This window comes from Dreissena polymorpha, chromosome 9 (assembly GCF_020536995.1).
Source record: "Dreissena polymorpha isolate Duluth1 chromosome 9, UMN_Dpol_1.0, whole genome shotgun sequence".
Taxonomy (NCBI): domain Eukaryota; kingdom Metazoa; phylum Mollusca; class Bivalvia; order Myida; family Dreissenidae; genus Dreissena; species Dreissena polymorpha.
The window spans coordinates 74932232-74949071 of NC_068363.1; the positions used below are offsets into that span (position 1 = coordinate 74932232).

The 16840-nt window shown below is 36.4% G+C and overlaps 2 protein-coding genes across 8 annotated transcripts in view; both read right to left on the reverse strand.

Annotated features, from left to right (window-relative positions):
• The window catches only part of LOC127844692 (uncharacterized protein HI_1625-like), a 331821-nt gene that overhangs the window by 262882 nt on the left and 52099 nt on the right, over positions 1-16840 (reverse strand). The gene's annotated exons all lie outside the window — the stretch shown is intronic.
• LOC127844681 (protein MTSS 2-like) overlaps positions 1-16840 on the reverse strand; it is a 104438-nt gene that overhangs the window by 51907 nt on the left and 35691 nt on the right. For all 7 annotated transcript variants that reach the window (XM_052375104.1, XM_052375100.1, XM_052375103.1 and 4 more), the window contains exon 4: positions 152-236. In XM_052375104.1, coding sequence (XP_052231064.1) covers positions 152-236 — 85 coding nt within the window. The remainder of the gene's footprint in view (positions 1-151; positions 237-16840) is intronic.

Sequence of the window (16840 nt, forward strand, 5' to 3'; positions counted from 1 at the left end):
TAACACAAATCCATTTTCAGTGGAAAGTGTCATACCTGATTAGCCTGTGTGGAGTGCACAGGCAAATCTGGGATGACACTTTATGCAAATTCATTAGGCCCTGTGATACCAGAACGCCGCACAATTTGTTGTGACCTAATCTATTGATTACCCAGTGAATTTCTTAAGTTTTGTCTCTATGGCCTTGTGGCGCATACACAGTCTAGTGAGGGCCGTCCCCAGCTCCTTTGTTGCACCTGAAAATACACAACAAAAAACTAGGTTAACAAATAACATTTTGGCCACAGTTTTTCCAATATATCTTGTAGTCAGTTTTTGTGTGTCAAATTTGGGTCCTCATTCTCAGTCTCAAGTGGTTTACCCCCAAACGACTGCTTAACCCTTTGCATGCTGGGTAATTTGTCTTCTGCTAAAATGTCGTCTGCTGAATTTCTAAAATTAGCATTTTCTTCGATTTTTTTCAAAGAATACTATCCGAATAGCAAACAGTTTAGATCCTGATGAGACGCCACGTTCTGTGGCGTCTCATCTGGATCCAAACTGTTTGCAAAGGCCTTCAAAATTTGATTCCCGCACTTAAAGGCTTAAATGATCCCAATTTAAGGTTTATAAACAAAAAACATTGTTTTTTAGAAATAACATCTCATTGAGTTCTCCCTACCCTCCTATACAAGTTGACAATTATCAAATATAATGTATAAAACACTTGTATTATATTTTTAGTACTTATACCTCTAAGTTACCTTAGAAAACAAACTATGGAGACACATGCATGCCTTGAATAAAATTAACCAGAGCAGTCTATGTCTGCACCACCAGAGCAGTCTATGTCTGCACCACCAGAGCAGTCTATGTCTGCACCCAAACCCTTGCACAATTAACCAGAGCAGTCTATGTCTGCACCCAAACCCTTGCACAATTAACCAGAGCAGTCTATGTCTGCACCCAAACCCTTGCACAATTGGCCCAATTTTCTGAGGCCAAAATATTTATCAATTTGACAGATCTCTTTCAAAGGTTTATCTCCCACAATACTGAAGGCACACAAAGGCGCACATATCATTCTATGGCAAAAATCTGATTTCATGCGTTTAGAAAATCAAATTATACTCAATTTGGGTTTCCATTCCCACCACAAGTTGACATAGACTTATGCTTTGCTTTAAAAGGACAACATTTTACATGCCTGATTCATCAAAACAAGCTCTTGAATAAACCTGTAAGCAGTGTTCTAAAAAACCTGGGCTTTAAGCAGGTGTGTGAAGTGTTACCCCCCTGCGCAAACCATAAAAGCAAATCAGGGATGTCACTTTTCGCTTTTATGGAATTTTGTGTTCAAAGGAAGTCTCTTTAAACCAAAAGGCAGGAAGTGTTGTTTCTGATTAGCCTGTGCAGACTGCACGGGGTAATCTGGGACTACACATTACGCATGTGCATTAAGACTGCACGGGGCAATCTGGGACTACACTTTATGCATGTGCATTAAGACTGCACAGGGCAATCTGGGACTACACTTTACGCATGTGCATTAAGACTGCACGGGGCAATCTGGGACTACACTTTATGCATGTGCATTAAGACTGCACGGGGCAATCTGGGACTACACTTTACGCATGTGCATTAAGACTGCACAGGGCAATCTGGGACTACACTTTACGCATGTGCATTAAGACTGCACAGGGCAATCTGGGACTACACTTTACGCATGTGCATTAAGACTGCACAGGGCAATCTGGGACTACACTTTACGCATGTGCATTAAGACTGCACGGGGTAATCTGGGACTACACTTTAGGCATGTGCATTAAGACTGCACGGGGCAATCTGGGACTACACTTTAGGCATGTGCATTAAGACTGCACGGGGCAATCTGGGACTACACTTTACGCATGTGCATTAAGACTGCACGGGGTAATCTGGGACTACACTTTACGCATGTGCATTAAGACTGCACGGGGTAATCTGGGACTACACTTTACGCATGTGCATTAAGACTGCACGGGGCAATCTGGGACTACACTTTATGCATGTGCATTAAGACTGCACGGGGCAATCTGGGACTACAATTTACGCATGTGCATTAAGACTGCACGGGGCAATCTGGGACTACACTTTACGCATGTGCATTAAGACTGCACGGGGTAATCTGGGACTACACTTTACGCATGTGCATTAAGACTGCACGGGGTAATCTGGGACTACACTTTACGCATGTGCATTAAGACTGCACGGGTTAATCTGGGACTACACTTTACGCATGTGCATTAAGACTGCACGGGGCAATCTGGGACTACACTTTAGGCATGTGCATTAAGACTGCACGGGGCAATCTGGGACTACACTTTACGCATGTGCATTAAGACTGCACGGGGCAATCTGGGACTACACTTTACACATGTGCATTAAGACTGCACAGGGCAATCTGGGACTACACTTTACGCATGTGCATTAAGCGAAGTGTTCCCAGAATGAGGCTCAGTTAAAAAAAACTCAAATTCAGAGCTAACATAAGAGTCGCACTCTGAGAAAACTGGGCTTAATGCATGTGCATAAAGTGGCATCCCAGATTAGCCTGTGAAGTCCGCACAGACTAATCAGGGACGACACTTTCCTCCTTAACTGGGTGTTTGTGTAGAAGAGATTTCCTTTAAATGAAAAATACCATAAAAGCGCAAAGTGTTGTCCCTGATTAGCCTGTGCGGACACTTTATGCACATGCATTAAGCCCCGTTTTCTCAGAAAACGTCTAATATAATGTTACTATTCTATCAGAAGTTTTAAATAAGCCAATGTGAATACTTCTTTTACTTTGTGAATAATTTTTGGATCTTTAGTTTCAAGCCAATTGGCCCGAAGTAGGCTTGAAAAATGGGCATCTCTTTTTATCTCATTAATCACCTTGAACAAAGAAAATCAGGGATTGCAAATAATAAGCATTAAATGAATAACAAACACAATGTTCACACGTCCACACACTTAAAAAAAATCCAGGTATTAATGACAAGAGACAAAAAAAAAATATTTGCAGGACAAAATGCATTTTGTATGCAATAGCTAGCTAAGTCAGGGAGTTCTTTGAATGATTGAATTGCAAGCAAACACCAGTGCTCAATGGTTGAGATGTAACTTGACACTATTGTACAACCCAACTGCACATTGTTGATTCAGGGGCAGTAATATAACCTGCCATTTATCTTGCTGTAAGTTAAACTTAATATATGCAAAGATGACCCCCAGTAAATCAAAGCGCAAAGCTACTGTTTATATATTTCACATTGTAAAAGGCATAAAAGGCGTTACAGGTGATCATTTATTTAAAATTTAAATGGAGCCTGTCTTATATGGATTCTATAATACTTGCAATAAAGCATAATATGGTTTCAATGTCAATATGTATATCAAGTTACTTGTACGTGTTTATTTAAAAGCATTTGAAATTAAATATTAGGATTTGGACATGCATACTTTTTGGGAACAATTCATGAATGGTTTGGTAAAAGTCCACACAAAGGCATTAGTGGTGTTTTAATATTGTACAGAATTTCATTGACTGGTTTTTTAAGTTCAGTCCAAATATACAAATGTATGGAAATTCATTGACTGGTGTATAATTCTACAGCAATTTATTCACTTAAGTGGTAGAGTATCAAGCTGAAAAGAACACATTAACAGGTGCTGGCAATTTGCATGTTGTTTGCACTTAATTTGCAAATAGGAGATACATATCTTCCTACATAACTACAGGCCATATGTTTAGAGCTAGTGCAGTTTAAATATAAGCATTTTCTCCCTAAAATCAAATGTACCAAGCATGCATTTGTTTTAGATACTTCCAGCAAATATTAATTTTATATTTAGATTACCTTGTTTCACTTTGTTGTTGAAATCAATTTTTATTCTATTCTGTTGTTGTTATTTTTGTTGGTGTTTTATGCATGTGTGTTTGTTGTTGTTGTTTTGGGGTGGGGGGGAGAGCCTGATGTTGCTGAAGTACTATTTTTTGCAAACAATATGTAACCATGTGTTGTTAAATTGAAATGTGTTGCCCAATACAGTTTTAGTTTAATATTAAACTGGTAGTCTTCTGAAAATGTGGATCCATATTGGTTTAAATTGTTCTATATTCCTAGATTCAACTAAAACACTAAGTTGTGATACCTTGGCAATTGCCTCAAAGAGGAAATTAAATGAATTGGACATTACAACTATCAAGATTTTGTAGAAAATCCAAGTTTTCACAGAACAAACATACAAATAGATATGTGAAATATAAAATAACCATACTTGAATAAATTATGGCAAAATTGATATTCTGTCATCTTCAGCACTGAGACATGTCAACTTCAAAAGACATTTCAACGAGCCTGCCAGAACTACAAAAGTACACTGTATCTGTCTCCATCAGAGACAGTTCCTTTATTAGCTCTGGACAGAAATGGCCACTCAGTTACATCCTTCCCAGTATTTAATTATTAGGCCTCTGATTCACAGGAGCAAGGAATCCATTATGTTGAGAAAAAAATATACCGTACGTTCCCTGTTAACCCATTTATGCCTAGCGTCTAGAAAAAAGGCCTTTGCAGACAGCGTAGACCCAGATGAGACACCGCATGATGCGGCGTCTCATCACGGTCTGCACTATTTGCTTTAAGGAATTTCTGTAAGAAATATTCTAAATATAGAAATAAATATACTAGACATTCCTAATTTTGGAAATAAATTGATCCAATTTAGAAGGATGGGAGAGTCCACTAGGCATAAATGGGTTAAACACCACCTCCCTAATAAACCCTATTTTTTTTTAAATTATAAACAAATGTCTACGTCTTATTCATGTTTTATTTTTATGAAGAACTAACAATATAATGCAAACAAATGCTTAACATCATTCTTTGCCAAAAATGTATGCAGAATGTCAGCAACGCAGTCAAATGACTTTGTCTTTCTTATATGTGTCTTGTTCTGTGAAAGCTGGTTATAATGCATGTGCGTAAAGTGTCGTCCCAGATTAGCCTGTGCAGTCCGCACAGGCTAATCTGGGATGACACTTTCTGCTTAAATGGTATTTTCCGTTTAAAGGAAGTCCCTTTTTACCAAAAATCTAGTTTAAACGGAAAGTGCCGTCCCTGATTAGCCTGTGCGGACTGCACAGGCTAATCTGGGACGACACTTTACGCACATGCATTATGCCCAGTTTTCTCAGAACAAGACACATATTGGCAAACTGATTTTTGTAGTATATACTTAGGGAAATCTAAAGCCCATCTGCAGTTTATTACAAAATATATGGTACATAATGATTAAATCATTGAAGTCTTCCGTCAATCAATCAGTGACAAAATGGAGACTTCTCGGTAATGATTACATAATTATTAGTGTTGCAAGAGACAAGATCTGCCATGAGCCGCAGAAATGTGATCCTGTACATGCATAGCAATCAATATTGCCTGACAGTTAGGTATACAACAAGATATATTACTGCAACTACTTTCTCTATAAAACAAACGTTACCCATAGAAGAGGATTTATTATTAAATTACAGTAAAATCATTAATATTTGCTGACATTAAATATTGTGGTCTTCCAAAAAATGACTTTTCATGAAAACATAAATGCCTTGATTTCTGAGTTTGAAATAAATATGAAGAATATGTGTTGGTTATTTTCCGGCATATTCGTGTTAAATTCATAGATCAGTCAACATAGATTAGTAGATTCAAGTTTTTAAGGCTTCATTTCCAACCCTAAGATACTGATAAGCAAATAACAGCATAAAACCTGAACAGACTTTGAGTTACTAACTCGCAGGCTGTTCTGGTTTTATGCTGTTTGCACATAGCCATTTTTGTATTGCTTCTGAGTGGGAAAGGGTTAAATTTATAGATCAGTAAACACACGAAATGAAGAAAAAAATATGTCTAACAAACAATTTTTTTACATTTCTTACTTTCACATTGTTTTTTAAACTGTCTGAGACAGCAGATATTTGCCAAACAAATTATACAATTTTTATTTATAATTTGAACATCTTAGATCCAACATATGTAGTCTTTCAACATAAGAGGCAAGAGCTATTCTTAACCACACTTCACACCTGATAATCACAAAACAACCTGGAGTATTGTTTCCCCCTGGTGTTCCAGCTCTCTATCAAATACTGATTATAACTTTGTCAGAATTTGCAGGAAAAGCTGACAGGTAAGCTGTCAAAACAGTCAAAACAGCTTGTGTTTTAAGCATAAGCTAAGTATATATATATATATATAAATGTTTGCCATGATGGATACCAACATCATAATGATGCCAAAATTGTTATACTTTTTTAGAAGAGGTTTTGTTATAACCTCAGAACTATTATGTTCCTTAGAGTTTGTCCATGCAAAACCACACTTTCAAATCGAATATGCCAACAGTTCATTCCTTACCCTTACCCCAAACAAATATTAACCTACATTTAAGCCCCCAAAAAATATTCCCCTTACCCCAACATATATTCCCTTATCCCCCAACAAATGATGCTTTTACACATGAGCGTGTCTAAAGCATAGAGTAAGCCTTGTTTCAAAATGTTAATGTCAGAAAACTTTTCAAAGAACAATGTTGTATATAATCTACCCAATTTGCCAGTTGCAACTTACAAAGCAGAGACACACAAATCAACCTGAGTACCAAACACTTTACTGTGTTTGCATTTGCTAGCACTATATGGAACACCAATCTGTAAAAGCCATTTGGTTCAAGAAACAAAAAGCAAAAACAGCCCACACCAAATTGTCTTGAAATGTTTCCAAATTATGCTCATCTTTCAGCAAATTTCATCAAAGAAAAGCACTCGCTCCCGACACTTCCTTGCCAAAATTACAGTCACAATTGCCATTATCATAAGTATGTAAATGCAATTAAGTTTTCTCTGCCTTCGCCATAGGTAAGGAGCATAAACAAAGATTCACATTGGCTTTCCTGTCATGAAACTATGCTGGATTTGCAGTTATATTTCCGCACTAAAAATAGCATATGTACTTAACATAAAAAGAATCTATGTGGACGTCTTTTAAAAATAAAATATATTACTGACACAGCAAATAATTATATAAACCAACTCTACTGGTATTTAAAGCTTGTTGGTCACAGTGTTCAATCAAAATGCAGTCTGGTAATTGGCCCCATTCCCAATGCAAAAAGTATATAAAAATTATTTTATCCATATGGGAGCTAAAAATTCACAATTGAAAGTTTCCAAAAAAATGTTTTTTTTGTTTTTATTTTTTTAACCCTATGCATGCTGGGTAATTTGTCTTCTGCTAAAATGTCGTCTGCTGAATTTCTAAAATTAGCATTTTCTTCGATTTGTTTCAAAGAATACTATCAGAATAGCAAACAGTTTGGATCCTGATGAGACGCCACGTTCTGTGGCGTCTCATTGGGATCCAAACTGTTTGCAAAGGCCTTCAAAATTCGGTTCCTGCACTGAAAGGGTTAATAGACCTCAACAATTTGTTCATCTCCCATCCAGCTAAATAAGTTCATCCTTGGAAAAATATAATACTGATAACGCTTTTATTCTACCTGCTGAAGCATATTATAGCAAAACAACAACAACAGTAATTTCCCAATTTTAGTCAAAACTCCACGAATTTTCCCAATAAAAATGGGACCCAGCCCCATTGCCAAAATGGTGGAAAAAACGCGCAAGATCACTGGAAATGCTCTGTAAGTCAAGCAAGAGGATAACTCACTGACACCAGTAGCTGGAAACTAACTATTTCCTATATTAATAACCTGAGCTTGGGAAAAAACTGAAACAGACACTTTGTTTCATACTTGCATAACAAAGAGATCTGGAAGCAAGACAAAACATTTTCTTTTTTATGTCAAGATGGAGCAAGCCTCATGATATACAGCGTGATGTCTGAAGTTAAATTAATAACTTAACCCAGATTTAACATAAAATATCACGGTCAACAGAGACTAATATTTTCAGTAACAGGCGTCAAATTTTGTATGTAAAAAGTTTTGGAAGTCATTAAAGCATTGATTACACCTTCAATTATAACACATGGCATAATTACCAGCCCATACAGGTATGTGTAGGTTGAGATATGCCCACTTGCAGCTGTTACAAGAGATATCATCAACATACTTTTAACACTCCAAACATTCATATAATATTCATTTATAAATAGGCCTTTTCAAACCAAAGTGAGTGCAACAGATTATAACCATCCTATTTGCACAAATCTTTACAAATACAGATGTGTAATCTTTCAATATTTGACCTTTGACCTTTAAGGACACAGATGATGAGCATGACAAACTCAACCATAGATCATTATAAATTAGTGGTAAGTTTTTAGTGTTTGATATGTCATGAAATAATACCTTCAGGACAAGATGTTTTATGCCCAATTATTTCATTTGTGAGTCCAAAATGTGACTTGACCTTTGAGCATTGGGGACATGTGTCACAAACCAGCAGTGTTGTTTTGTTGTCGCATGACCTGCATATTGTTTCAGGATGTATTAACATAATGTAAACTGTCCATGAAGGCAAGTGCATTTCCAAATATTTGCAAATGCATATTTTTTTTTTGTTTGTTTACTTCAAATATAATGTTCTGTGTATTAAACAGTTGTTCAATCATAACAAATCATAAAGGTATCATCTAATGTTCATCTCTCTCTTTAAGATGAAAGCCAAACACAAGGCCTCACTTCCACCTCACTTCACCAAAAAACAAGGCCACACAGCACTAAATACACAGCAATTCAATGTTTCAGAGGGTTAATTACCCTGTAACCCCCAAGATAACAAGGTAAAGGTCAAACCATGCCAAATACAGCTACTGTGCTACTACAGATGAATGAACCATTCATCCCACCTGAGCCATAAAACATTCCAGAGAAACTGTTTTACCCCACAACACCCTGTCTAGATCAATCTCTAGGGTAGGTCACACAAAGGTCAAATCTATCTCATGCATGCAGGAGCCTGCTCCTAATTAATCAGCTTTCAATCAACATGAAAAACAGAGGCACTGCTGTTACCTGTTTAAAAAAGAAAAATGTCATGTTTTATAGGATCTTTCCATGAATTTCTGTTCTGTGCATCTGAGGAGTTTTTGTTTGTAAATGTGTTCATTAAATATACAGATTAGGCATACATTTACTTCTGATATTTCATTAAAAAAAGTGTTCTGTTTCAGAACAAAAACTTTTTTGCTGGGAATGTTTAACAGTGCATTTACAAAATGATTTTGGGAAATAGGCTCTGATTATTATGCTTGATTGTAGAAAATTATTATTTGTATTATAATTGTTGTTCAAACAGCTGCTGCTGTTGTTGATGATATTCCAGGCCATTTTCTGTCTATTTTGGGAAGAAGTACCTAGCAAAATTGGGATTTTTCGAGTCGCGAAATCTTCCAAATTGGGAATAATTTTCATTGACAAAAGCATTATTTGGGCAGTCATTTTGGATAAAATTCCTATAAATTATGGTTATATATTTTGTAGGTTGTTTACAAAATAAAAATGTGATATAGTCTAATGATCATAAGTCATAAGACACTTCTTTCTAAAAAAAAAAAAAAAAAAATTTTTTTTTTAGAATTGGGAAAAAGTATGCATATTAGGCATTGGGAATGTGTCCAACTATTGGACCCGTGAGATAGGCAGAAAAAGGCATGTATTCTCAAAATCAGTTTAGTTAATGCCTGTAAGACACTGATTTAGAATTGATAATGTAAATATTGAAACTAAAAATTTAAATAAAAAGTACACAATTACACTCAGTATTGCAATGCAAGCATTCACTCACACGACCAATTTCAGCCTGACACTCTGCGAGTTCTAGGTTTCATGCAAGTGCATAAAGTGTTGTCCCAAATTAGTCTGCGCAGTCGGCACTTGCTAATTAGGGACGAGACTTTCCGCTTTTATGGTATTTTTTGTTTAAAGGTTTAGTCTCTTTATAGCAACAATCCAGTGTATGCACATGCATTAAGCCCAGTTTTCTCAGAGCAAGGCTCATTTTGTAAAGTTAACCCTTTGCATGCTGGGAAATTTGTGGTCTGCTAAAATGTCATCTGCAGAATTTTTTTAATTAGCATGTTCTTCAATTTTTTTTCAAAGAATACTATCAGAATAGCAAACAGTTTGGATCCTGATGAGACGCCACGTTCTGTGGCGTCTCATCTGGATCCAAACGTTTTGCAAAGGCCTTCAAAATTCGGTTCCAGCACTGAAAGAGTTAATAAAGTCTGCACCAAGATTGCAACAGTCTTGTAAACTGTGGAGCCTGTGATCCAAAATCAATAACAAATCAGTGGAGGAAGTCAGGCAAGTAATGAAGTAGTGCCAAGCTGCACTTTAAAGCAGCATTATTAAGGCCAAATTATCCCATATAACCATGAGGTCTATTCAAAACCATAATTCTTGCCAATGTTGCCCATCAATGCTCCAATATGCTGTGCTATGTTATTGATGCAATCAAATGCTCTTCCTATGTTCCAGTCTATGGAACCATTAAGTGTGAAACTGAGTCAATTCAGACAAAAATAACTAAGTAAGAGGCATTTCTGTATAATTTACTTAGCTTTTTCTATCAAACCAAGTTTGATTAAAAGATAATTAAGCATTTGCAGCAAAGTATTCTATACATGCTTTGTGACAAAGTAGAACATAAATATGTAATAATGCTTAACAACAAAATTATGATTCCCTTTTTCTCTGAAAATTTCCCCAATCTGAAAGGCCTTACCACCTTTCAACAAAAGATGAAACAAATACTGCAACATTTTCCAGAGACCAGAGCAGCCTTAATGGACATAATACCAGTCACAATATGGGAACTCATTGCCACAGAGATACACTAATTGGGTTGAAAAGGTCACACTACACTGATATTGACCCGTGACATGCATGTCCATATGTGGCCTTTTGCTACAGCCCTTTTCCTATGCATGCTCAGGAAATGACAAGGCCAAACTAAAATTATCATGTTTTTCTTGTAACAGTCTCTAACTGTAGATTTGCAGGCCAGTGATGAATTCCTTCAAACAATACCACTCAATATGTAACTTGCAACAATTCGGTAATACATATGCTAATTGGATACATTTTCAAATTTTAACATAAAGATTACATATTTCACACACACAACATTATATCATACAGAACCATTCATTTTAGTTTGAAGAAGGAATTTAAAAAGTGTACATTGTGACTGACAGGTTTGTGTCTATGAACAGTCAGATTTAAAATGTCCAAGGTAAAACCAATATGCTGCACATTACTATATTTGTGGGAGTGGAGGGGGGAGGGGCTTCATGATCATACTGTCTTTTAAAATCATAGTTATCTCCCTTGAAAAACATAAATCTGATCAATTCATATTTCAGAGAAAACTACTTATTTAAGATAAGGTTTTGGGGGTTAATGTCAACTGTTACCTAAAACATAGAAAAAAAATATTTTGCCCCACCTTAAAGACACTGCAAAGTCGGTTTCCAATAGTGCAATTTAACATATAAGCTTGCAAGACAGTATTGACTTTCTGTGGTCTGCAACTAAAGTATCAATGCCAGCCTAAGGACTATTTGTTCGCTTGACAGGCAAATTAATATGTATACTTTGTCTGGAATATGCTTGATCTCAGAAGCAACTCCATCATCCTCCTAACCATTTTACCAAGATCGGACATCCAAACTGGCAATGAAGTAAAAAGCTTTGTTGATTTATTGCTAAAACCTTAGGCCAAAATCTGACTGCCATTATCATATTCATGCTCAAATGAGTAAAATATTCATGCACACAACATTGAACACTGTCAAGTAATATCTCATGTATACATAACAAGAAATACTGATAAATAATTTTTAGTATAATATCGCGCTAAATGATTCAATGCACAACTGGATCTTGAGATAAAGTATTATATGAACTGCGCAGTGCAATACACTCTACATTATATCATGGCAGATATTCCCCAGATGCAGTACATTTGATAAAACCATATCTACAAAATTTCAACAGGCAAGAGTACATGTACTGATACACCTATGTTTGCTTGCAGAAGAAGTATAATAAACAAGGTTCACTTGTTCATAACAGAATTTGAATTGATCATACAAATAAAATATGGTTTATAGGAATGTTGATACATGTATCAATCATTAATCATTTTTGGAAAACAAATCTCTTCCCAAAGCACCCCACTCATGTTTGCAATTAGACCTACAGGCTTTGCCAGGAATATTAAGAATGAAACTGTTCCAAACGTTTAAGACAATCATAGAGCAAGTTCTTGACTTTCTGAATCTATCATGAATGAAAGTTCTTGAATGTTTCAGCAACACTCAAAATACAAACATGAGGAAGTCACAGTGTGTCTATTTAGATATGTTCTCTCTTTTCATTTTTAGAGTGTTGTTGTTGTTGTTTTTATATAATGGCTGTGAACAGGCAAATTATAAATAAAGGAATGGATATTTGTTAGCTACTCTTTTCCACTAGGGTTCCGGTCAATGCTTCAACATCCCATACTAAACCAGGCTTCAATCTAAGTCCTTAAAATGTGCATTGATACCTCCAGTGCACATAGGTAACTATTCAGAAACAAGGGCTGTTTGTAAAACATGCATGTCCCCCATATGGGCTGTCAGTTGTAGTGGCAGCCATTGTGTGAATACGTTTTTTCTGCACTGTGACCTTGACCTTTGACCTAGTGACCTGAAAATCAATAGGGGTCATCTGCGAGTCATGATCAATGTACCTATGAAGTTTCATGATCCTAGGCGTAAGCTTTCTTGAGTTATCATCCGGACATCATTTTACTGTGTCAAGTCACTGTGACCTTGACCTTTGACATAGTGACCTGAAAGTCAATAGGGATAATCTGCGAGTCATGATCAATGAACCTACGAAGTTTCATGATCCTAGGTGAAAGCGTTCTTGAGTTATCATCCGGAAACCATTTTTCAAAGTTGAGTCACTGTGACCTTGACCTTTGACCTAGTGACCTGAAAATCTTCAGGGGTCATCTGCGAGTCATGATCAATGTACCCATGAAGTTTCATGATCCTAGGCATAAGCGTTCTTGAGTTATCATGCAGAAACCATTTTACTATTTCGGGTCACCGTGTCCTTGATTTTTGACCTAGTGACCTGAAAATCAATAGGGGTCATCTGCGAGTCATGATCAATGTACCTATGAAGTTTCATGATCCTAGGCATAAGCGTTCTTGAGTTATCATTCGGAAACCATTTTACTATTTCGGGTCACCATGACCTTGACCTTTGACCTAGTGACCTGACGACAATAGGGGTCATCTGCGAGTCATGATCAATGTACCTATGAAGTTTCATGATCCTAGGCATAAGCGTTCTTGAGTTATCATCCGGAAACCATTTTACTATTTCGGGTCACCATGACCTTGACCTTTGACCAAGTGACCTGAAAATCAATAGGGGTCATCTGCGAGTCATGATCAAAGTACCTATGAAGATTTATGATCCTAGGCATAAGCATTCTTGAGTTATCATCCGGAAACCATTTTACTATTTCGGTCACCGTGACCTTTGACCTAGTGACATCAAAATCAATAGGGGTTATCTGCGAGTCATGATCCATGTACCTATGAAATTTCATGATCCTAGGCCTAAGCGTTCTTGAGTTATCATCCGGAAACCATCTGGTGGACGGACGGACATATGGACGGTTGGACATACGGACGGACCGACATGTGCAAAACAATATACCCCCTCTCCTTCGAAGGGGGGCATAATAAAAGAATTAAGATTATAATATAAACTTTGCCTCTGTAAAATAATTTCCACATGCATTTCTTCCCATTAAAAATGTACAAACTAATGCATACCATCTTCATTGTGTTAATGTTATTTATAACTTCCTCAATTAAGACAAACAAACAACTTATTATTTTGCTGATAACTAACACATCCTTATCATTCACTTAAGAGCATCTCTTCATATATACAGTCATCATAAGTGGTCAATAACAACTTGTTGGTTAAAAAGAACAATATAATACTTAAATAAACTACATTCTCCTTGAATTGTGACAGTGAGATATAATCACATTTTGTAAAACAGCCACTATACACACTTTAAATAAGCGGAAACTGTGGCCTTTACCCCACCCACTTATGGCGCTACTTTAAGACACCCATTTTACTTTTACCACACCCACTTAACCTTCTTCTCCCAATTCCCGGAAATATATAATACTTGTAGCTTACTGCATTGACTGACCATTGTCTATAAAATATTGAAGAAGTAACTTTTTCATCAAATATCGAAATCGCTGATTATAATTATACTTGCAATACAGTTCGTTACAGTTACAGATACCCCAACTGTCAGTCTCCTTAACACTATAAATTTTGCTATTTAAAACACCCTGAACCTTTTGTGAACCTTAATATCTTTCCATAAATTACAACCAAAACTAGATAGCTTAAGACTAGGCTGCAACAGCTGCTGAAAAAAATTACCATTTGTACCCATGCATTTAAAGCACAAAATAATGGTTTAATTATATAACATAACCGATAATGATAATACAGCCTGTGATGCATACAGAAAACTTTCATTGCTAGGATTGGGTCCAAACAAAGGCACTGCTTTTCTAATGCAGCTAGAATTGCACCAAACTATAGAAAAGGCGTTAACTAACATATTTCATACAGAAATTTTAATAAGGCAAAACAGTTTTGCATTCAGCACTGTTCATGTGTATAGCAGAAAAAAAAGATAGTCTGATAGCTTAATACACCTAGGATGGGACAAGCTACATAATAAGAAACCATGAAAGGGTGCAGGTGACTTGTTTCTTCTTGTCATTATCATTTATTACTAGACTGAAATCTTATTTTACTTGTCAGAGGACACTTTGGGACCTGTCTGTGAAGAAACTTGTTAAGGGGGATTTTGCTAAAAAAGAAAGCCCCCGGGCCCCCCCCACCATTTTTTCCAAAAAAGGGCTCCCATGTTTTTTCACTGAAGAAAGGAGTTCATCATGACATGGTTTCATAAAAGAAAGGTTACCCCCATGTTTTTGACACATTTAAAATGGTAACACATGTTTTTTTATCAGTACTGGACATGTTAAGAACTTAAGAAATATGCAGGCGTCTCTCTGGAAAAACAAGGTTTAATAAACGTGTAAAGTGTCATTCTAGATTAGCCTGTGCAGAGTTTGCATCGGCATATCAGGACGATTTTCTCCTCCTTAACAGGATCTTCGTCAAGAAGAGTCTTTCTTTTACCCTTTCCCATTCATAAGCAATGTGAAAATGGCTACGTGCAAACAGCATAAAACAAGAACAGCCTGCGAGTAACTCACAGTCTGCTCAGGCTTTATGCTGTTTGCTGCTCATCAGTATCTTAGGGTTGGAAATGCAAAATACTTATCGAAGTGGTAAAAGGTTAAACGAATAATCAATAAAAGAAGAATATTATGTTCCTGACTAGTCTGTTTGTGATGCACATGCTAACCAGGGGACAACACTTCATTCACATTTTACTCAAAATATAAGGAAGTAATTACATAGTTACAATTGTCAAGTCATTTTCTGCCTCACTGATGAACTCAGGACAGGTAAAGAAACATTTAATACCGCTTAGACAGGTATTAATGAAATGCTGAGATGTTGAAAGCAGTTCAACAATGGTTACTGACCCTGCTTACCTACAAAGCCACTGTTTCCTATTCAACTTGCATGTTAAGTTGTCATTTTGCGGCCATTTAAGCAGTCATGATACATAAACAACCACAATTATCAGATATATAGGGCTGGATAAAAGGCCTGTATGCTATTTTTTATCAGATGCTATCTTGGGTGGGTAGGCCAAGTTGAGTAACCCAATATAGTGGTTTTCCAGCATCATTCATGCTTATAATTACCCCACCCACCAATTAATTATTAGCAGTTTGCATTGCATATTATACAAACGATTTTACCAATACAATTGAGCTCCACTCTGATAAAACAGGGCTTAATACAGTTACATAAAGTGTTGTACCAGGCTAGACTGTGCAGTCCTCACAGGCTAATCAGAGACAACACATTCGGTTTGTTTGTTGTTTGTTTAACTCTTTCAGTGTTGCAACCGAATTTTGAAGGCCTTTGCAAACAGTTTGGATCCAGATGAGACGCCACAGAACGTAGCGTCTCATCAGGATCCAAACTGTTTGCTATTCTGATAGTATTCTTTGAAAAAAATCGAAGAAAATGCTAATTTTACAAATTCAGCAGACGACATTTTTGCAGATGACAAATTTCCCAGCATGCAAAGGGTTAAGGTATTAGTCTCTTCTAAGCAAACATCCAATGTAGGTGGACAATGTTGTCCCTGATGAGCATATGCTGTAGAACTAGGCTCAGTTGATATTTAAGGGAGCAAATACATAACATCTATGCAATTTGTATAGATTTGTATACACCAATCAGGATTCAAAATATCTTTGATTATAAAAAAAGTGCATGTATATGTACACCAAGCCTTTGTAGTTGCTAAAGGGGGCACTTAATTATCGTCATGCAACAGCCTATATTTCACTTGTTAGAAGTTGTTATTTGATAGCTGCAAAGAAATCGCAAATCATTGCATTGAGATAAAATATACAGGCCATATGATACAAAATCATGATACAAATTCAAGAGTTTTATTGGGCAGCTTGATTAATGGCTAGATTTTCCTCTATATGTGTGTGTGCATGTAGAAGTTTCTGATGTCTTTCTGCACCTTATTACATTCCAATAAGTTTTTTATTACTTTTACCATGCAATATCAGCCACTAGATTGATTTTTTACAGA